Source organism: Symsagittifera roscoffensis, chromosome 2 (assembly GCF_963678635.1).
Source record: "Symsagittifera roscoffensis chromosome 2, txSymRosc1.1, whole genome shotgun sequence".
NCBI classification, from domain to species: Eukaryota; Metazoa; Xenacoelomorpha; order Acoela; family Convolutidae; genus Symsagittifera; species Symsagittifera roscoffensis.
Genome location: NC_087063.1, coordinates 10,085,965 through 10,109,932, shown reverse-complemented (window position 1 = coordinate 10,109,932; position 23,968 = coordinate 10,085,965). Strand labels below are relative to the sequence as shown.

General features: G+C 46.3%; 1 protein-coding gene across 2 annotated transcripts in view; it reads right to left on the bottom strand.

Annotated features, from left to right (window-relative positions):
* The window catches only part of LOC134840060 (uncharacterized), a 38,317-nt gene that overhangs the window by 861 nt on the left and 13,488 nt on the right, over positions 1 to 23,968 (bottom strand). Inside the window, exon 1 of one of the 2 annotated variants that reach the window (XM_063855712.1) lies at positions 3,459 to 3,700. The exons of the other annotated variant lie outside the window; for it this stretch is intronic. Coding sequence (XP_063711782.1) covers positions 3,459 to 3,668 — 210 coding nt within the window. The 5' untranslated portion in view covers positions 3,669 to 3,700. Of the gene's footprint in view, positions 1 to 3,458; positions 3,701 to 23,968 lie in introns of those variants that run through there. 2 annotated transcript variants of the gene reach the window in all.

Sequence of the window (23,968 nt, the reverse complement as noted above, 5' to 3'; positions counted from 1 at the left end):
AAGCAACTTCAAACTGGTTTTTCTAGACATTTTTCTATTCATGATATATCGCTCAACACATTTTGACACAGAGGCGAAGCGGAGCTTCGCACCAATTGTGATACAACAAACAATGGCAAGGCAGCTAGCCCAAAAAGGACGCAAGCTGACGCAAAAAAAAATAATTTTTTAACGTTTGTCTGAAATGCGGGTCAATTTAATTGAGAAATTCAACTGCCAGTGTTAAATAAGCTTTGAGAACAAACTTCATTAAGCGGATACTGAGCAGACAAAACTAAAGAAGACGATTTTTGATTCAAAAAAAATCAAAATTGCGCTACAAAATGTTTTGAGTAAAAAAAAATACTTCTAAGTTTTACAACACCCCTCCCTATTTACCTTTCCGTAAGCACTAAAACCATTTCAAAAATTTGGAGCTTCATACAACGAATTAACAGGCAACTAAAAAGATACGCATCAGCCGAAACCATTTAGGCCAAAAAAATACTGAAGCCAAATACTTAACTCGAAAAGTGAAAAAAAAAACGAAAAGTAAAAAGCGAAGAAAACTAAAAACAGGAGTTGATTTACAACCAACAATAAAATTTCGAACAGAACGACCATTTAAAAGGCAGAAATGCTCAGAAAAAATATGTTGACAGGCACTCTGCTCTGTGGCTATCAGCTAACTTTGGCTGTGGCTAACAGCCGAGCTAACGGATTCAACGGATTTTGTTGAACTAGTTGTTAACTAGACAAAAGTATATATTCCAGTTTGATAACGCTTGCTAATCGTAAGCGCAATTATTGTTGGTGGCCCGAGATTTTGCGTGGAAAAAGTATAGAAAACTGAAAGACACCATACCAAAATGGTCGAAACAAAAACTAAAATTATTAAAAAAAAAGCAATAACTGAAAAAAAAACACACATACCATCTTTCTGTGTGATTAGCATAAAACTTCATAATGTTACAATTGCAAAAAAAGACATTGAAAAATATCCGAAATCTATCGCAGTTATGCTATAAGAGAACGAAAACTTTCCATTTACTTATAGATAACCAGAACAGGAACTCTGAAGAATCGTGCAATTAAGTAATCAAAAATTACTTGACAAAACAAACGAAGAGCCGAAAACAAAACTGTTGTCATGAAAAAATTTTGAGATTTAAAATTTTTTAGGACCCATCCGTACTGAAACACATTATCGCATAAAACCGTATTTAGCCCTCACAATGATGCAATATGAGTTGACTTAGCAGATATAACATAAGCCGGCACGGTTTAACCGAAGAAACACGAAAATCAGACTAGGTAAAATTATAAATTGGGAACTTTCAACTATATTCAGAACTGTTTAGATCAAAATAACCCATGCTTTAGAAAGTTAGCCAAAAAAACGGCATTAGATAACTGAATGCCATTTAAAAACATAAATAACCAAGTTGGAAAGAGTCCTAAACGCAAGGAAATAAGTAAAAATACTCAATTTGAGAAAACTGGACAAAAACTTTAGGGTTGGTCGCCGAAAATGGTTGACATAAAATAATAAAAAGGAGGCCCATTGGTTGGTGAGAGGTCAAATCTCTTAAGTGCAGGCGTCCACTCCCTCTAAATCCTCCCGCGAATTTACTACTAGAATGCTTCAGATGGTTAAATTCTACCAAACACTAACACCGAGAAATTGATTAATTTGACAGTCTTATTTTGGCAACGTTTTAAATCAAAAATGTAACTGATAACTGTTAATTGTAACTGAGAGCTGATGCTATCGTGGATTTATTATAATTTCTACCTAGTTTTTACAATGACGCGTTGATTGTGGAAATTAACTTTACTTATTTAGGAAATTTATTCTATGTTTATTTTGGATTTAGAATTGTAGAACATAGCCAACAGAGAATTGGGAAAAATCAATGAACGCAAGAGAGCAGAAAAAAACTGACTATTTTGGTAAACTTCAACTTTTGAATTTCAAAGAAAAAATATGATCCTAGAACACTTTGAAATTCAAGAGAAATTCATGACTGATACTTGATAAAGATGACTCAATTTGAGAAGTGGATCAAAAATTTTAGGTTTTTATTCGGCTGGAAAACCTGAAAATTAAATCCAGTTACGAAATTAAAGTCGATCACGTTTTCCGTACGTTTTTGCTGCTCGCTAGTTCGCTTCAAAAAAGTATAATCGTGAAAACTCAAATTTGAGAGTGAACAAAGACATAAAAAAACATCGATTCATTAAAAGTTTTAGTTTTGGAATGGACGTATAGTGGGCAATTAATTTGGCTATATTCTGAAAAATATTAAAAATTTCTTCCTCTTCTTCGAATGCACTTCACTTATGAATGAAAGCACAACTATAGTTTTTTAAAGACAAATAAAAATGGCAAACTGCGGAAGTGTGGGCTATAAATTTTTTGCTACTAGGCTGGGAGCTAATACCCTGAAACATAAATACTAGTGCGTAACTTGCATATCCGGTGCTTCAAACAGACTTATGAATGTGAAAATTGCTTATATATGAAACATCTGAAAAAACCACGAGATTAAAGTCAACCGCAAGAAAAAACAGGGGTAATCAACAACGCTTACTATTTCGTAAATTCAACAGTTTGAAAACAAATTCAACTTAACGGTTTTTTTTTCAACTAAAACTGTTGGAAATTTCGAGTTTTTTTCGGAAATTTCTCAAAAATCAGAAACATCACAACACGAAATATGAACGTTATTGAGCAGACAAATTTTGAGGCAAGACATGCAGCCCCCGAGCTAACCCTGACAGCGCCCCACTATAGTCACTATAATAAAATAATGTATAGATTGATATAGATAGATGGATGAACCCCCCCCCCTTTACCCAACACTCAATGGTGGAATTTAACTACAGCTTTACATTCGGTTCATATAATTAGCTCAGCAGTGACAAACTTAAAAATCGAAAAATTCCCAAGCATTGCAACATACGATATAACTTTAAAAAAACTAAATTACAAAAGAGGCCCTTCCGTTTAGTTGCGGTAAGTGCACAAGCTAAATAGGGCCATACCAGCGTTTTAAAAATGCATATATATCAGCAAACTGTATCATTTTATCAATGAAGTCATAAATCAGCATTAAATGCATCGTCGTAATGTTAATTTATCTTAGCCGTCCTTCGTCTACAATAGCGCTAATGGAGTTGTCGATAAATTAAACTTTGCGCAGCGATCTGCACCCCCTTATATAAAGTATAGAGCTCTTTCTATGTATTTTAGTTCTTATGCATTTCTTCGATATAACTTAAACGGCAAAAATTCTTTCGTCAAACCAAAAATGCAAAAGCGATATTAAAAAATTTTAACATTGTTAGATAGTTAAGCCCGCATTTAAATATATGATAGATAGACTCAACCAAAACCGAAACTGACACAATAAAATACAATGTAGTCATTACAAGGTTTCTTTTCAAAAGGAAATCATAACTTTTTTCTGAATTACTTTAAAAGCGTCTGATAACTGTTGATTATAAGCACGTCTAGCCATTTCAAGGGATTCATCCTCTGGTCCTCCATCCTCATAGTCTGAATCGCCATCAATAGACAGTTTCCGAAGTTTAGGGGCATCATTTTTCACAGTTTTTTGGAGCGATGAGCTGACTGGTTCGTCTTTTGATGACGACTGCAAATTTGAGCTACTGGGATTACTCATTCTCTTTTACTATCTATTCAGGTGGCATTCTGTTATCTGAAATGGAAAAACCCAAAAAATAATATCGTTCGGCCACCAGAAATTTCATTCTAAAAATAACGTTTTTCCCATTTAATCCCTCCCAGCCTAGCAACAATAGATGGCGTGACTCCGAGCGGACAAAAACGTCTACAAAAGTCCTTTAAAAAAAGTAAATTATTAATTCCTTAGAACTATGAAGAGGTACACCTCAAGGGACAATCCTGTGCCTGCTTTTAGTGAAACTATACGTTAATGATTTTGGATTTCATGTACTTATTGAAACCAAATTATAACAGAATGCAGACGATTGTTAAGTAATCAATACTAGCCAAGAGTCCGTTTCAGCTTTATCAAGACTGCAACAAACTTGATTAAATTAGTCTTATTTTTTTCAGAGCCATAAACTCATGCTGAACGCTTCAAAAACCGAGTTTATATCGTTTTGCGAAAAAAATGAAATTCGTCTCAACAAGGATTGTAACATTCGCCCAAATACTACACAGCGACGGAGCGTAGAAAAAGTACCTATTAACGACTGGCAGGCGTCAGTTACCTTAATCCTACTCGTTTTTCACCGTCTCGACCTTGCCAGTTGATTTTCTGGTCTGTTTAGGGCTAAGTAAAAATTTACTATTTTTAGGCCATCAGTCAAACGACTTTTGATCAGCTTTCGTTTACATGCGAACACAACCACATAGCTGAGTCTCGGATCCTCAGACTACGTGATTGCTATTAAAAACACGGCTCGAAGCTTCCTTCTCCACCAATTTCCACTGCTAAGAGTCTTATCGTGTGTTGTTGCCACGATAAGAGGCTTCGTATTTCTCGTCTCTTGTGCGACCGTTTTCCACAATATTTGTGGTTGTTCTGTTTTTTCGTCCTTTTCAGTCAAAATGGCCGTCTTTTCGTATTTCTGAGAAATATTCACTCTTCAATCGAAATTTTAAAATAAAAATTCTAGAATATTCCTACCCTCCTTCGCAATACTTTTTCGTTACTAAGGCCTTTATTCGTCTTTTTCCGTGTCGCCGGAAGGTTGTGCTGTGCCATCTGGCAGAATGGCACATACTCCCCGGACAGTCCCCATCAATGTCCCTATTGATCGCATAACACCGGGTTATCGTCAAGTAGTTATCCAGTTTTTTGTAATCAATCTTGCAAATCGCATAAGAAAATGAAATTTATCTACCCCACCTCAACTCACTACGTGTTCACAAATGGCATCGTACTACATCTCACTGCCTTTCAACATTTTCACAAAATTTGCACCATGAGGAGTGTCCTAGATAAAATTTCTTTTCTGACTACTTACGTCGTCTTGCCATAAAACTTCTTTTCGCTCTTTGTGATTAAAAAGTCGGACGTGGCACGGCCACGCACCCGTTAAAATTAACTTAACATTACTCACCAAGTATAATCAGTTATTTATGCGGTCCTTTCAATATTAAAACTAAGAAACTCTGTGGCTAGGAAAGTTATTGAGTTACCCACCCTTCCCGAGCGAGTTTACTCAAACTTACCATGTCGCCACACAGTGAAATTGTGTCCTACACAGGTTAAAAACTTCAGTCATGTTTAAATAGGTAAATATACTCACCTATGTTCTATATATATACATAAGTAGTATAACTAAAATTCTCTTTCAACAATTTTAACAATTGTAACAATTTTCAAAGTCTGGTTTGACCAAACTAAATCAAAACAAAAAGTTTAACAAGTTCAATAATCAAAACTTGGTTGATTGGTTCAAGTTTTAACACACAAAGACAATCAAGTTTTTTCTCCTTCTCTTCTTTTCTTTGCTCAAGTCTTCACTTGTTCTCTTCGTTCTTCATCTTCATTCCATTGCTTCTCCATCCTGATCTTCAGCTTCGCTGTCTTCTAGGACTTTCTCCAGCATGTCCATGGAGTTGTGGGCCGTGCCCCAACTCTCCTGTTCCAACAGCCTCGGTTTGCAACAAGGTAGCAGGTCCACATTCACCTTTTGCTCCCGGTTCCTGCAAAAGCTGTTGTGAAGACATAGGCTCACATTTCTTTCTAGGTCAGCTCTTAAGACCTCTTTCTTCTCATCTTCAGTTACACAAGGCGCTCCAGCTACTCGCTTCACCGCCGTGGTGACCGCGTTTCTGTGCGTCAGGACTGCTCTCTTATAGGCTCCCGGTCCTATATCCAGCTGGAAAGATTGATAGGCTTCCGTGTTCCTCGACATATGACGCTTCGCGCGTTCATACATCCACGATGTCATCACTGCACGGACCAAGGCATCAATCTTTGCCTTGACCATATTCTTTCAATGGCTTTGGGTATTCTCAGAACCTTGCAGGTGGTCCTGAAAAGATCCAATTCACGACTCATCTTCACGTTGCTCAGCTGCTCAGGAGTCGGCACGGCCATCTCCTGTTCACTTGTGTCCGCGTTAGCCTCCAACCATCTCACTGCCAGCATGGCACTGACCACCACGAATGACACCTGTTGATTCTGATCGGGCAACCCCGTAGAGTACAACTCTTCCACGTCCCAAACTAGCATCAGATTCCCGCGTTTGGGGTACCACAACGTCTGCGCCAAGCAGTGGCAAGGATACTCCCCATGGGTCCTCACTATGTTCCTTCGCGTACAATACCCTGAGGCTCCCAGCAACGGTTCCACCTCCATCAGAATTCTGTGTAAATCGTCTTTCTCTTCTATGGTGGGGAATTCAGTGGGTAATTCTGCCTCTGGAACTCACTCACATTACCCTCGTTCAATCTCAAGAACTCTTCCCCCACTAAGTCTTGCAACTCGCCTTCATATCTCTTCGGGACTGCCCGAAAGATCTTCGCCAACAAATCATATGACCTCTCCGACATTCTGCTCAACCTCACGCACTTTGGCACAGAGAAAAGTTGGTCAATCAACACCTGCTGCGTCCTCGCATCCATCACCACCATGTGCGTAGGATACATACTATTACAATATGGCGCGGAGCTTGAACCCACCAGATATTTTGAACCAGTAGGTTTATGATATGTTTCACTATCCTTCAGATTCATTTCGTTTTCCAGAGCTTCTCGCCAAACCTCCGATCTTCTGCTCTGTCTGCAATGCTCCAGGGAATACTTCCACGCTGAGGGACGTCACTAGCTCATGGGCACGCTCCAGGCGCTCAAGCGATTCTATCGAACTCGTCATGCTACAAAATCCCAAGGCTATGGTCAAGTTTACATCCGTCACCCCATGACAATCCGCGATCAACTCTATGCCACTCTTATCCGACATGCTCAATCTTCCGTACAATCGTGCCAGTTGTCGATGCTGCTCGCTCAGCGTAATCAAGCAGTGCCCCAAGTTGTAAACATGTCCTTCCATCCCACTATGTTGAGCCAGGCATGTGCCTTGCTTCAACCAATTGCTCGATGGACTTTCCTCGGATAGCTCCGTGGATGGGTTGCTCTTCCGCTTCGTCAACCTCATGGCCAGCAGATGGTGTATCATGGCCAGATCATGTAAACTCGCGTCATCATCCAGGTCTAACGTGATATCCGCTGTCATGTCCCAGATTAAACCGGCGTTAGAATGAGGACACCAAGAAGGCTTCATGAGTTCCCACATCGTTACTAGACTGGTTTTCAAGCGACCGTCCCAAGAACCACAATCAAAACTCACTTGCCCCTTTAGCTCGGGAACCGAGGGTTCGACCACTCGTTCTTCTAAGATAATTCCCAGCTTGGGTTGTTCCACCATCATCATTCCAGTTTCTTTAATCCGTTCAACCCAGAAATTGAGTACTATGACTTGCTCATAGTCGAAGTACGCTTCCCTGGCTTCTTCATTCACGAAGGGATTATACGCCATCCCCGGTATGCCAGACACATATTGGAACGACTTCAGTTTCCCTAGTGTTGCAAAGTCTTTTTGTCCCCTGACTGCTTCAATCAACTCCCGGTTCACTTTCAATTCCTTGTTGGAATATCTTCTCACTTCTTCCAACTTGCGATAGCCCTCCATGTCATTCGACTCCCTATTTGGTACAGTCAACGGTATATCCTGATATAGTTCCAGGAGTGCCCTAAGGAAGTTTCTTTTGCAATCAACTCCCTTTTGCCGAATGATCTTTATGCATTCTCCCAAAACAGGAATGGGGATACGATCCACCACGAACCTGACAAAGCAAAGGGCATCCTTACGCTTAGCCCATGCTATCGCAGAATCGTCTTTTGAAATCAACGCTCGCAGAGCTTCCATCAACTCCAGCTCCTGTTCCCGTGATTTCGAATCATTACTGGCCTCATATTCCGCCTTCTTGATGCCCATCAAGCACCAAGCCAACCGTACTTGCAGGTCAGTTCTCGTGCACGGATGAGCCAGGTACGCGGCCACCGTCGCAGGTGCATGCATCGTCTCGTCGAAGTATCTCTGGAGGGCCGCCCTCCAAGAAATTTCTAGTAGTTTTTTCAATCCGATTTCGTTCGCTTCCGAGGACATTACCGTGCCGTATTCTTTCCGATTTGAGTTAGAATTCTCCGTAAGCCTTTTCAGATATTCCTGCATGGCTCGCTTCTCGCTCCAAGCCATCAGGTGCCCTCTCGCGGAGTTCCTCGCTTTCAACATCTCCACATAACCCCCTGCTGGATCTCCCATGTGGACCGATTCCGGCACAGTGACTCGACTGTACTCGACCACGTCGAGTTGTCCTTCCAGTTTCAACTTGGCCATGTTGGTTCGCGAGGGCCTGTAATCTTCAAGTTCTCCAGATCCACATTGACTGATGATCTCAATCTCTAACTTAGTGTCTGCCAGGTTTCGTGCTGTCTTCTTTGATTTCATGGCTGTCGTGGTCAGACCTGCCAAGAGCATAGGGGGTATCAGATTCTCTTTTTCTCCCCCTGTCAGTGTCGCACCATCTCCTTGCCCGCTCTCGCCTGAACGACCTGCGCTCGTCAGAGAGGCCACCACTGCGCTGGCTTTCGACTTCACCACTCTCGGGTTCACGGCTCGACTTCCTATCTTCCCTTTTAGTCGCTTCAGTCCCTTTCTGGCTCGTCTGACAGGTAATTTCTTCGTGACCTGCTGATCATCGGCACTGTCTTCTGTAACTGACTCGGTCAGAACATCCGACTCCATGGATTTCACTATTTTCTCCAGGACCTCACGCATGATGGGTTGGTTCAATCCGACCTTCATTATGGACTGCGTCCCATATCGTCGTATCACGTCCCATGACCTTTCCATGAAATTCACTCGACTCCAGGTTGCCCCTGTCTTGCCTTCTAACTCACTTTGATATCTCTCCCATTCCTCTTCCGGTAGCGTACTCAGGAAGGATACCCTCATTGACTCTTCGATTTTTCTCCTCCTCGGTGACTCATGGAGCAATCTTTGCGGATCCCTGCTTCGGCACTCTCTCGCCTGACTTATTGGATCCATCGGGGATAAATCGGCCGACGCCTCCTTTGTAGGGGACATGAAAGACGATGGCGTCATCAGCAATAGACTCCCATCGACTTCCCCATCGTCGTCTTGACTGAACCTGTACTCTAGCAAGTCTCTCTCCAACGCTCCTAGATCCGTCTCACCCGGTTTTCCCTTCTTTCCCTCGATGTCGTTATTGTTATCGTCCTGATCCATCAATTCATCGTCATCTGCATCAGGTTTCTGAAGGGTCCTGAAGGGTCTTGTCGTGTGTCTATGCCCGAGTGTGGCCGCGCCGGTACGGTCATGTCTCCTGCGTGATAGAACAATTCATCGTTCACCAGGAATTCTACGGACTCCTCGCCATGTGGTGCCAGGTCCTCAATCGTTATGTATGAGCCTCGTCTGCTCTCCTTTGCCACTTCCAGCATCACTACTTTCACTTCTCCTGACCACTTCAGTCTTGATAAGTCATCTGTGGGAGTATACACCTCGTTCCACATTTCAGCCGAGACCTCTGGTCTCCTGGAAGGTAGTGCCTTGATCTTTTTCCTACTTCAAGCATCAGGAAATGAGAAGTCAAACGTGTGCGCGGCTGCAACATTCCAGCTGATGAAGCGCGGCTCCATCCCTTCACTCCACTTCAGCATTCTCTTCTCTGCATCATGAGCTGCTCCGATGCGAGGGGCAATGACGGGAGATGTGACTCCCAACAACATCCTCCTTATCGGTGGATATCGAGGGCATTGGTCCGGCAGCGGCCTGGACCCAGAAAGCCACGCTTGCTGGTTCTCTTTCGCGTGTGCGTAGGCTTCTGGCAAGAGTGGGACTCTCATAGCCACTCCTGTATCCTTCACTACTGGTCTCAAATTCCAAAGCTTTGGGTTAAACTGGATGTGGGAAAGGTCCTCACGGCCCATTCGGCACTTGAAGTGGTTTTTGAAATCCATCAACACCCAACCTGGCTCCGCTATTCTTCCGAACAGCCTATCGTCGCTGGCCAGCCCTCTCAGCTCCCTCTGCTCTACCCAATTCAGCACGGAACAATCCACGACTGAGACCAGGTTGACATACAACACAGAATTCCTGTATGCCTTGACTTGCACGTCCGGGAACGCGAAAGACATCACTGGTCCATACACCACCGTGACGAATTCCCGCAGTCCGTGAATCAGAGCCAACGGATCGATCCGCATCATGACAGCCAAATCTGTCAGCAAGGGCATGCCACAATACTGCTTACACTCACCCGCATCCGTCGCCACCTTATCTTCTCCCGTGACGCTTCTGTTCTGTTGCAAGAGATATTGGAGCAGGAGAGTCCTCCAGTATTTCATCTTCCTGAGCGAGGCGATTTCCAACTGCGCGTTGAACTCACGACTTGTTCCCTGGAGTTGTTCAGGGTAACGCAACAGCACAAGCAAATCACCCAGTCGACCGTAGGTCATGGCAATCAGAGTCAGGAGTCCATCCAATCTCAAATCTGCCAACGCTTGGGTGAAGAGGTTCGCCGGTCCCTTCACGAATTTTTCATGACCAAATGTTACGTATAGGGCTAATATCAGGCCAATCGACAACTTCCTGATGTCCTTGACGAAACTCGCGATCAGGTTCCGAGATGCCCTCGGATAGCACGTCGACAGGAAGGATGGCGTCCATCCCACTCCCATTCCACCCAAGATGGCATCCGATTGTTCATACTGTGCCCTCGTGGCTAGCACGTCAGCTTGGAACTTGTCCAGTGACATAGTGTTTACGTCCTGCATCAATTTCAACATCATGCCCCCAGCTAACTCCCGGGCATCAAACAAGTTCTTCAGATACACGTGTATCTCTTTTATCACTGCCGGCGCATGCTCGAACGCGTCTTCACCCAAGGTGCACAGCCTTGGTGACAAGTACAACCATACGTTGTTGTGCGGCTTCGTGCGCAAAGCCATTGCCATGAGATCTTCTTCCGCTGACGTCATGTTCTTCCTGACTGTCCTTCCCTGCTCATTCTCGGCATGATCCATCTGTCTGAACCAGAGATCATCAGCCACCTGTTGTACTAACAGATGATCGTCATCTACCCCTGGTCTTAACTTCAGCAATCTTGCAAAGTTGGACAGCTCCAACCCCAGAACCTCATCTAGCACCAAGCGAGTTGTGCTACAATCTTTGAGTCCCTGTATGGCATTGGAAATGTCAGCCCAAACGGCAGGAAGCTCAGATCTGGACGGGTAGTAATTGTCTGGGTCTACCACTCTGTTCGGGGCAGGAATTATCACGTTGAACCGTCCCTCTGCTATCGTTGTGAACATCGTGTACACAAACTGAAGGGGTTCTGGCAATGCAGCGTACCCTGGTGACAACACAAAGACCACCTTCACTACATTTTGGGTGAAACGTTGTTTTGCTGCTGTTTCTACCTCAGCCATCGCCGAGAGCAATGTCATTATCGCCTCCCCTATGACCTCGTTGCTCGGGATCGACCCATCCGTCAGACGTGTCAACAAGCCCCTGCTTTGCAGATGATCATTTGAGCCTGCAACCACTATCACCTGCGGCTCCATGCTGACCACCCTTCGTACACTTATCATCATGCCTATTGCCTGTCCCCAGTCCAATTTAGGCGCCGTCAAGAAAATCACGTCGGGCCAAAAGAGAGAACGGGGCGTATAGAGATAATCGGAACTGGCCACAATCAGATACTTGGCAGCTTTCATATCTAAGGGATCATAAGCTGCAAACAGGCCGTCGCCTATTGGGGCCTTCAGTTTCCCATATCTCTTGTCATCTCCAACCACCGTAGTTGTTCGGGGGTATTCCCTCGACTACTCGCCAGCGTCTGACCGGGTGGTTTAGCAAACTGCCTGTACATCTTGTGATGCTTGTTATTGGGCTTGTTCTCTGCCTGAAACTTGCCCTGGCGAGCAGGTGGCGTCAGTTCCCGGGCTCTCTGTCGGACGTCCGTAAGAGACCGGGTATTCAAAGGTCCAAAGGTATTGTCCTGAGGCAATCCATTCAAGTCTGCGTGCCGGAGCGTAGTCGTGGAAATGAACTGCTCCTGCTCTGCTAGCAGCCAATCCACGCCCGGTATCCGACATAGTCGCGAGACTGTGGGACTTTCTCCGCCAATCATTCTCATTGCGTCCTCCCGACACGTCAAAGTATTCATGTTCAGCTTCGTTGACATGTCCGTCTTGTACTGTCCCCAATGACTAGGGTCTGATCGGTTCCAAAGCAGCACGCTGCCTGGTTCAACTCCCTCCACTGGCACGGCGCTCGTAGACGGTCCGGCTGCTGAAGCTGGGTTTGCCATGGCAGGCGGATCGTTCCTCCTAGACACGGTCTGGGAGTTATTCCTGTTCTGATCAACTGATCTCCCGAGTCGGCTTTCAAGCGGTTGTGTTCTGGGAGGAGGAGCAGTCCCTAGCCTCTCTCTTACGTTTGAGCCCGGAGCGACGGTTGCAGCTGCAGCCGTCTCCATCGCCAAGGGCCCTAGGCGGTTGACGAGGGATTCGGGCACGCTTGCCCTTATTCTATCTCCGGTCGAGCTGGCCCGAGCCAGAGAACTGGTCGCCCTCGACTCCTGCTCCACTTCCCTCAATTGCGTCTGAAATACATCATTGACCCAGTGTCTCCCTCGTTGGGTGTTGAAATGTATTCCATCTCTGTTAAGCGCGATGTGATCAATCATGCGCAGCATGTTTTCGAGATCCAGAAGTCGCAGCTCGCCAGGGTTGTTTCTCACCAGACTGCGGATCATTTCGTTCCACCGTGTCACGTTGCCATTCATGAAGTCTGCCACTGTGGTGCCCACCAGCGGGTTTTGTGGTATCGTGCACAACACTACAAGCCTGGGCCTGTATTTCTCCTTTAGTTCGTTTAAGAGGCATACCAATAGAGGCTCCCACTTGCTCTCCGGAGTCACTGGGGCTCTCGAGACATCGTTGGTTCCCAGCATTATTACCAGTGTATCCAGGTGATCTTCGCTCTGGAATTCCATCATCTTGATGACCTGAGCCACTGAGGCTCCTCCAAAGGACAGAGTGGTAGTCTGACCATAGACGAAGATCTCATTCAGATCATTCACCAAACTGTCTCCGATGATCAAGTGGCGACTCCCTGGGGGAATTACCTGGTCGCTCGTAGCGGGGTTCCAGCTCATGTCATTCAGGCAGGCTTGAGGATGCTCCGAGGCCACTTGCGTGAACTGGTGACGTGCCATCAGATTCTTCCTAATGTCTACCACGCGGGACTTTTGAAAGGTTCCGCCATGCGCAGTCCCCGAGGACGCTACCGTGCGGGGTGCTCGCTCCGAGCTATTGGATGAATGATCACGACGTTGGGAAGGAACGATCCTACCCAATGTCCGCCCAGTTGTTCTGTTGATCTCATCCATTGTTGCTCTGGCCACTTGGTTGAATGATTCATGGAACTGAGGAGTGAGATAGGTGTCCGAAGGGTCTGGTATCGTGTTCCTTTGACTGGAAGCAGACTGTTGTGTCTGCTGAGGATCCTCGGGCCCTCTCGATGCACACAGCTCCTGTACTCTTGTCTTGGGGCGTGTGTCGCTGGATCCCTCCGAGGATTTCATTGTCGCCAGAACTTCCTGTGACACTTGGCTCGCCTTTGCCATATACAGCTCCTTCAGGTGCTTTATTTCATCCTCCTTGTAGGCCACCTGTAGATCTTCATATTTCTTTTTCCATTCGTCTCTTTCTCGAGCTATCGCTCTATACTCCTGGAGTTTGGCACACAGCTCGCTCTGATCTCTCTCCTTGTTCTCCAACGTCTCAATCGTCTCCGACGTCTGGATTTCTATTTCGCTCACCCTCACTCTCTTCGGAGGAGGAGAAGCTGTGGGAGAGTCGACCGAATGTGACGGGCCTGGCCCATCACGTTGTCTCTTCGCTCCGATGAGCGGCTGCGCAGGTGGGATCGGTAAGGGCATCTCACCTAGCCGGTGGTCCCTCTGTTCACCTAGTCCTGGCTCACGAGCCAGGTCGTGGCCAGACATTTCTCCACGCCGCCATCTCATCAGTCGGTTTCGACCTCTTCCCGGACTCACCGAAGGCCAACATCAACACGACTTCTGTAGGGAAATTCCCTCGACCCTCTCGTCCTAATGCATTGAGGAGCGCGACCAAAAACATCGCCAGCCCCGGGTCTTCTCGTGTAAAATCACAATCGATCAGCCGCTGATAGATCTCGTCTAGAGTCGCTCCTAGACTCGCTGAGAGGAATTCCATTAGTTCGTTCGTGTCACCCATTTCTGATCGTGTTGATTCTTGCTGTCGTGTATTTTCTTCCTGTCTCGTTTGATTCAATGAGTTCAATAAACAATTTCTGATCAATCAAGATCTAAAAAACAAGTCGCGACTTAAAACCATCATTTTTGGATTAAACATCATTCAACTCTTTAAAGCTCTTCATTGAAATTCTCTTCTCAATCCTGATTTGAAAATTTAACACCAAGGTGGATCGTCCACCTGTATCTTTGTCAGGGTAGCACAAATGAGCGCTGTCACCTTGATGACCTGGAGTATTCTAGGTCTTTTATGACACAAGACATAAAACATCTCATAACAATAACATAACACATAAACACATAAACATCCCACATCTATATTATCACATAAAAACATAATCCCTAATATTGTACCTAAAACCTATAGCGCACGTGCGTTCCGTGAGTATGAAATCGCTGTCCGTTATGACGATATTGTTTGAATAATGGTTCGGTAGATCAAAATACGATTCAAAAATTCGTCCAAAAGGTGGTTTTTTAGCATTCTCGCCCTCTGTCTCTAGTTCTCCGGTTTCTCTTGCCGATTTCAATTTTTTTATTATCAGATTTTCGGTGTGGGTGAGTCCTACCCCCACTCCCCGGACAAAAATATCCATCGACGTCCCCATCGATCGCCCAAAGTCTAGGAGATCGAGGTTGGATTGTGGAACACGTAGAGGACCATCTGGGGCGACCCAGTTGGACTCGGTATTGTCAACACTGATGTATTTGATGCCGTCTTTATCGACGTCCTGAATCGTCAGGATCGACTCTTTTGGATCTGTTGGCAGATCATGGAGCCATTCGAGCACGTGCAAGTTCGTTAGTTCTTGCTCATGAGTCTGTTCCGCTTCTGGTTCGAACTCCACTTCCGCTTCTGATCGATCGTCGATTCAATCCTGATCCATATCATTCACCAAGTCGTTTTCGTCTAGCACCGCCACTTGGTCCAGTCCCACTAGCGAGTCCATGACATCACTTACAACTAACCTGTCTACAACGAAGTCCTCGCCGTACGGATTGTATTTCTTCTTGTTTTTTCCTCTCTTGCTCTGGCGTGTTTCCATGGTGAGAGGAAAGTCAGGCTGTATTCCTTTGTCAATTTCGATTTGTTCCGGGCAGTCCCAGTCTTCGTCCCAGAGTTTCATCGTCCACCTCTACTCGCTCGGTCAACTCCAGATCCAGTGGTAGGTCGCAATCGTCCACCACCTCATTCCCGTCTTTTTTGTCGCGAGTACCCCTTTCATTCACTTCACAAGCAGGATCCACTATCAAATAGTCTCCCTCTTGCATGTCCGCTGGGATGCACCAGTCCTCTGACGAGGCATTGTGTGGTTTGATATTTTCGTAATGAGCTGCTCTTCCAGTGCTCAATCGATAAAAACGACCTCCTTGGTGCACCTCTGTTATCTGAAATGGACCACGCCATTTCTTTAATAATTTCTTGGTTCCTTTTGGTGGAACCACTTCCTGGAACACCCAGACGTAGTCGCCAACTGAGTAGGCTTTCGCATCGGCTGTCCTTTTATCAAACCTCCTTTTTTGTCTAATTTGCGCCTGTTGCGTGTTCCTCCTGCATAAGTCATTGAGGTCCTGCTGTCTTCTAATAACATCCCGCACGTACGTTTGCGGTGCTGTCCTCTTCCCCTCATATTCAGGGTAGAAAAACGTCAACGGGAGCGCTTTTTCGTGACCCGTTAGCATCATGTGCGGACTTATTCCCGTGGTGGAATGCTCCGTACTGTTGTAAGCACCCATCACTTGCGGCAAGTGCTTGTCCCAGTCATCCATGTAACGCCAGCAATAGACTCTCAGCATGGATACCAGTGTGCGATTTTGCCTCTCGACTAGGCCATTCGTTTGCGGGTGATAAGTGGTCGAGTGGGCCTGCGCTACCTGCGACCTTTTCATTAACTCCTTCGTGAGATCACCTACGAATGCTTTGCCATTGTCCGATTGGAACGTGATGGGGCAGCCATGCCTCGCTATCCACACATTTATCAAATGATCGCATGTTTCTTCCGCCGATGCTGTCATGCAGGGTGCTGCCTCCGCATACTTCGTAAAATGGTCGATCATTACCAGCACCTGATTATAGCCCGTTGCTGTCATGCAGTTTTTCTGTTGATCAATTTGCACCACTTCGTTGAAACCCGACGACTCTATTGACTGTAGGGGGAGCCTTAGTTTCCTGGGATCCTTCGCCTGCTGACATGACAGGCATGCGGCAATCCACTTCTCACAAGCCTTCTTCAATCCCGGCCATTCGAATCGTTTCTGTATCCTGTTGTACACTTTGTTCACGCCTTGATGGCCCATCTGATCTTGTGAGCGAAAGAGCATTTCGGTCTGGTACAACTGGGGTAACACTATTGAATTGTATTTATAAAGGACCTTTTCCTCCTCTTTACGTTTACAGGCTACGAATCCGTCCTTATCAGGTACAACAAGTCGTTTCTCTTCAGGTAGAATTGCTTCAAGATCTTGTAGCTGTCTTCTTCCAAGTCTCCCTTGTCAGGTGCTCCATTCTCGATCCATCTCTTCAGACTGCTCGTCCTTCTATCATTTCGTTGAGCCCTTAGGAGATCCGACAGCCTGTACCTGGCTTTCAAATACGTCTTTACCACGTTCATTTGCCCACTCATTATCTCCGGAGCATGAGCATCGTCCATCAACTTGACACACCATATCTTTTTCAAAGGCGTCGCTTCCTGCACAGATGGTTCCAGATTGGTACGGACGACCGTACCATGTGGCAGCAATCTGGTTGGGCGTTTTGAAACTGCTATCAGCTCGAGCTTGTCTGCGGCATTATCTACCACAGTGCCCTCTTCATCTGAGGTTTATCTGTCCCTGTCTGGATCCTGATGCGTTTCTCGGTCCAGCCCTCGCTGCTTCCAGTCTACCAATAAGGAGTGGATTGCGATATCTGACATATCGGAATTGGAAGTTGTTTCAGTGTGTTGTCCCAGGACTGGGGCCTCGAGTCAACACTTGAGTTGACTGATTCCCCAACATCATATTCCAAGTTGTCTGAGATGTTTCTCGACTCCCCGGACAAAACTCTGTCCATTGGTCGCTTTGAACCCGACTCCCCGGACAAAATTCTGCCCCTAGGTGGTCTCGTCAACCTCTCCCCGGACAAGTCGTCCTGCACGGGCTCAAAGGTGTCTGACTCCTCAGACAAGTCGTCCTTGACTGGCTCGAAGGTATCAGACTCCCCGGACATTGTCTCGTCCCCGGACGAACAATCTGGGCTCGGCTCGTATTCTTCTTTTGCATCCGTAAAATGCACTCTCCTCGCGAAGCTAGATTTCGACTTGATCCTAACTTCCTCAGTGGCTTGGGTCTGATTCAGTGTCCCATATTCAGTGAACGAAGTTCTCAACAAGACCTCCTTCGGCATCGAGGTCACCAGCTGGGTGACTATCGACCTGCAATCCCGTTCAACGCCTCGGCTGCGAATGGACACTGGCCTCTTCTCTGTTCTCTCGATGACAGTCAACCGCTGCATGGTCTCCATCCACTCACGATCATGCCTATCCACTTCCCTGTCCAACAAGTCACGGAGCTTTCCCATGACGTCCGGCGCCACGTTCACCGTCCTGTTCAATAGAGCCATGCTGTTTATACCCAGCCTGGTAAGTTCTTGCTGTACCAAATTGGATCGGACTAGCAGATCCAACGGAATGGGCTCGCCTCTGGCTAAAAGTTTTAGTTCCGCGGCCGTTTCCACTGGAAGGTCAGAGTGTCCGGGTATAGGATGCCCTGACTTGTCTAACCACCTAGTAAGTGGTAGTTTGTCGTAGGTTTCCTTGTCCAGAAATGAAAACCCGTCTTTGATTTCTGATTGGTTAGCCTGCTTCTCCTCGAGGCGCTCATAAAATTCTGTCTTTTTACTGAGGCTATCTGCGTTCTGGTGCTTGTCACGGGTACGGTGCTCTATGATCATGTGGTATCCATCCAGGCGTACGATCCACCGACCAATATAACTTTGGTCCATCGAATAGGTTTTCAGCCAGGCAAGGGCACGATTATCCACACGTAACTTGAACGGAGCACTCCCCAAGTAGGCCCTGTATTTTTCCACGAAAGTGATCACCGCAAACATCTCCGCTTTTGGTGCGCCGTACTTCATCTCAGTATCACTCAGGACTTTACTCCCGTAAGCTATCGGACGAAGAACCGTTCTCCCGTTCCACTCCTGCTCCTGGTGAAGTATGCCCGATATCGCAACCACTGATGCATCCGTGTCTAGCACAAACATCCCCTTCTCTGTTGGCATGCCGAGGACCGGTGCCTCGCAAAGTTCACGTTTGATGTTCTCAAATGAAAATTGTGCCTCATCAGTCCAAGTGAACTTTTTGCCCTTGTTTCTCATCAACCGTTGCATGCATGGGGTATATTTTGTCAGCATACCCCTTGATGAACTCTCGATAATAATTAGCGAATCCCAAAAAACTCAGCTGTGTATCTGTCTTAGGTGCCTTCCAGGTCAGCACCGCTTCAACCGCTTCAGGATCTGGTCTCACTCCATGTTTATCCACCAGGCGGCCCAGATACTTAATGGAATCTCTGAGGATTTCACACTTAGAGGGTTTACAGTTCAGACACGCCTGCTTCATGCAAGAAAACACCTCCTCCAACCTCTCTATGTGGTCTTCTAAGGTTGGTGTTGCAATTAAGACATCATCGACATAACACATGATGAGATTCCCGTATTTCTTAGTGACGCTCGTGAGTGCCTGGGCCATCAGTCGCTGGAGTGTGGCCGTCGCGTTGCACAATCCGAACGGCATCCTCTTCCACTGGAACAATCCCAGCTCGCACGCGAAACCTGTTTTCTCTCGATCTTGCTTTCTGAGTGGCACTTGCCAGAACGCAGAGCCCAAATCTAACGTCGTGAAGAACTTCGCGTCTCCCAGCTTGGATAGGCTCTCGTCGATGCGGGAAATAGGGTATGCGTCCTTTATAGTCACTGCGTTCAGATAACGGAAATCACAACAAAATCTGAGTTGTCCCCCTTTCTTTTTCGCCATGACCACGCCACAAGCCCACGGGGACTTCGACGGCTCGATCATGTCGTACTCCATTAACATCTCGATTTCCTTCCTACACACTTCTGACTTGTGAGGGGTCATTCTTCTCGCCCCTTCCCTATCAGGTACCGAGCCCTCTTCTATCTCAATCTCGTGTTCTACAAAATTACAGCAACCTATGTCGGCCTTATGTTTCGAAAAAACGTCTGCGTTCCGACTCAGCACCGCTCTGAGCGAATCTAGTTCCTTGTCTGATATTTTACCCTTCAAATGTTCTTTCTCAGGTAGGACCGGTTTATTCGCTGCTAACTCTGTTTTTGTCGGCCTCTCAGGAAAGTTGGAACAACTAGACAGCCCATCATCTGTTTCCAACTTTATTGAAAACAATTTCCTAGAAGATTTCAATTTATTTACCCTCTTCATTATACATTCTTGGTTCGCATGCAATGGACATTTAGTTACATCAAATTTTTTCAAGTTCTCTACACTCTGAAAGTCTGTGTTCAGAGGCAAAGCATAGCCAAGTTTCTTTCCCCTCTGTATTGTCACTGTTGTTGCTTCTGTGTTCAATAACACACTCACACACAGCCCGCTCTGAGTGAGTGAGAAGCTTCTTCCTAAAATAGCCGAGCTTTTACTGTTTGGATTTGGTACCAGACACACCTGTCTGTCATTGCTGAGTTCATTCAAGTTCCTCATCCTAAACGTCGCTACTACGGCTTGGTTTGGTTTTAATTTAACTTTTCAATCCAGAAAAATCGGCACCTTGGCCTGGTTAATTAAGATCTTATTAAGGGTCTCTTTTCATACTTTCTCTCAGGATCCTTGATCCTAATCAACCCGTCATTGAGATCGATCGTGACATCAAAGTTGCGCACGAAATCCCTTCCTAAGATGAACTGATCGGATTCGTCCAAATTCTCCACTACTAGGAAGCTCATCCAAAGATGTCTTCCTCCGAGCTGCAGTGAAATGATCGGGGTTCGTCCAGTCACATAGATCGCTCCCTGATTGGCGGCTGCCAACCTGATGTTTGTCGGTATGAGATCCGACCTTTCGAAACCCATGTCGGTCCAAGTTTTGACTGGCATGACACTAACCACTGCTCCCGTGTCTAGCAGTCCCTTTACTGAAAGTTGTCTGCCTTGCACGTCCAGCACGTGTGCGGCCAGATCGGCCTCGCAGCCTATGTGCACCGCATCTTGTTCGAGCATCGCGTTGTGTCCGATTCGTCTAACCTTCAGCTCCTATTGACCAATGTATATCCGGCCAATCTGATCGTTCGCATCAGTTATGTGAGCTTTTGTGTAGATATTGATGCCATCCACGTTCATTAGAATCAGGTAAGGGCCATGGACATCGATATAATGTCCATCCACTTTCATCAGCCTCGGACCTCCTGTTGTGAGCAGCGCTCGCACTGCCCTGGAGTCCAGTTTGGGATCTTTCTCCTTCAGGTAGTCGGCATAGATGTCCAGGTGGACTAGTGTAATCTCGGATGGTTCACTCAAGTTCTTGACCACCTGGTGCCCTGCGACTGAGATAATGGACATTATTTTCGTCCCCTCCTTCGTCATGCCGAAAGTTCTCCCAGATATAACGTTCAGTTTTAGTCCCTGTTTCCTGGGTTCCTCTTTGTCTTCTACTTTCGTCGTTTTACCCAGAATATTAAAACTTTCCCGAAGATCTGTGCTCTCCAGCTCCGACCTTACCCATTGCTCCACTTCTTTCGTGGCTAGGTCCTGTTTGACATTCTGCAGCGCTGTCCTTGCCGCCAGACCGTAATCCACCTTGAGTGGGCTAGACGACTCTGCCTCCAGGTTCGAGGTTACCACCTCGTCAGGCAGTTTCTTTACCTTCTTAGTCGTAAAGGTGCTCGGTGTCGTCTCCTTTCTCCGAGACTCGGCCTCGTTCATCAGACGTGCTCGACTGGCCTTGACACCCGAAAGCGCCTCTTCGTGGCGGGGATGTATAGCGTCCGCCACTGCATCCCAAAATTGAGTACAATCCGACTTGAAGTGTCCCTCCAAATTACAGAAGAAACACCTCGGACCATATTTCATGATGAGCCCTCTGACGTACTCTTCCTGATCCTCGTCGGTCGCGTCGACGTCCTCGAGAAAGTAGCCTATTGCTTTCATGTTCTGTTTGTATGCAGAACACGCGGAAACGTGATGGTCCATCGAACCACAATTCGCACATGACCTCCTCTTATCCATGTCATCGCGAGCTTTGTACCAACTGGAATTCGCACCAGTGTTTGTCCCGCTATAGTTACCATAATTGCTGTAACGGTTCTGCGCCCTCGGTTTTATGAGTAAATTTTCGCGTGACTTCATACGCAAATCATCGGGCGTGGGTACCTGGTCAAGTGACAGGGTGAAGTGTGTGGCCAACATCGTCTTCAATTCCTCACTCCTTACCCCGTCCATGAACTTCGAAGCAATCGCCAAGTTTCGCTCGGATATTCTCTCATCGGGATTGCTTCTCCTCCTAAGCAATTCAAGGTCGTCCAAAACTTTGTCTATGGATTCGTCATCTCTTTGACGCCTCTTTTCGAACTTCACCATAGACTGGTGTCCTTGTACTCCAGAGCCGAAACGATTCAGCAGGATGTCGAATATCTTGCGAGCGCTGTCTCTCTCATTGGCGCTTTTCGCCATTACACAATTTAGTGCAGTACCCTCCAGGTTGCTCGTTAGCGCGCTGCATTCTTGTTTCTTGGAGAGACTCTCTTCCTCAAAGTGTAACTTCATCACCTCTATCCAAGTATCAATGCAGCCGTCTGACTCGTCTTTGTATGACTTCGGCTTTTCTTGACCTCTCTCCTCTCTCGGTTGACTTCGAGAGTTTGGTGATGAAAGTTTCGAGAGATCTGTTCAGAGGCTCAAACATCGAGGCATACATCGTTGTGTCCTGTGAGACTGTAGTCAGATCTGGTACTGAACTGACTTGTGGCACAGTTGGCAACCTCGTCTCCGGGGTAGCATCTGCCTCCGGCTGTCTGGATTCGTCCAGCCAGGCCTCGACGGGGCTGGCCTTGGCCGCTCCTTGTTCCTAGGTTCGTAGTTCGTTCTCGAGCTTTGCTGGGCTCTGGCATTGCTGCCCGTACCATCTCCATCATTCGCATGGCGTGAGCGCTCCCTTTGGTTGGAACGCTCCTGCCAATTGCTCCCATTCAGGATCGCGTCAAGCTTCCGCATCATTAAGTCAGACTTGGCATCTAACCTTTTCTCCAGGCTAGTCATCGTGTGGGCGTAGATACTATCATGATCGTTCAACAATCGCTCGATCTCTCTCGTCATCCTAGCCTCTCTTTCCTGTGACTCCTTGTTTGCCTGTGCCAGGCTCTCCGCCAGGCATTGATCGGTGTTGCGAATCAGTTGAGCCTGATCAACCCTCGCCTGCGACTTCGCGTGCGTTAGTTCATCTCTCAGATTCTCTCGACCCTGGTGAGCTCTATCGTCAACCTGATCTATTCTCTTAGTCATGTCCCGTCTCAGTTCATCCAGACCATTCATTACGCCAGCGAACATGTCACTTATGTCGCCAGTGGCCCCAAATGACGGGGTTAGTCCCAAAGAAGATGAGGTCAACTGCGGCTACAGCCTGGTGCTTGATGACGCACCGCCTTTTTGCTTGCTCATCGACATCATCAATCTGTCGAACGTTGATGACGTTCCCATCGTTATCCCATCTGACATGGGCCTGGTCGGCGAGGCGGACGACGCCTTCCTGCTCATGTCGTTCCTTCGGCACGGTGTGAAGTTCATCCTTTGATCACCATCGAGGTTTTTCTCGCTCCTTAATTTCATTTTGCTCACTGAAAGATCAGGTTGACCTTTAGTCGATTCGGTTCCGGCAAACACGTCGGAGGCGCTGCTAAACGAGGACTGGCTACGCCTAGTTTTAAATTTTCGCGTGCTGCCCTTGCTCAGTCTGGGAATCTTATTAGTCGATCCTAACGAGTCCCTGCGCTGCATGCTTTGTGACAAAAAACAATATTCGTATGATTTAATGGCGATGCACACGCACCGCAAACAAGTTCAAGTTAAATTACCTAACGCTGCCTCTTCGATCTCGTAAGTATCAAGAATGTCTCATAGGTTTTTCAATGACAATCTTAGTGACTCAGCTAGAGTTACACACACAGGGCCTGCTCAGTATTGATATATTGCTAACTCAACCCTGTTGTATAGTATAACAGTATCACAAAATTTTCACAAGATATAATCAACACACAAAACACAATGGATAACCAGATAAGAATATCCTACAGGTGACAGCGACCTTTCGTCAGTATCAATTTATCGCCACACAATTTATCAAGTCACTGCTTTGTTAAAATCAAACAATCTTTGATAAAAAGCAGTGATGATTCAGAAACAGATCAATAAAACTTAGTCTTAAAGAAAAAGACTTCCCTCAATCGGAACGATCCGAAAGAACAAAGCCCAGGACACAGTCTTCTCAAGTGGGTGTGTATTTGCCTAATACACCCATCGAGGTCTTTTTTTAGGTGCCCTGCGATTGCCCGAGCTGTCCTTCTAAGTAGCTCAAGGCGACCTCTGATC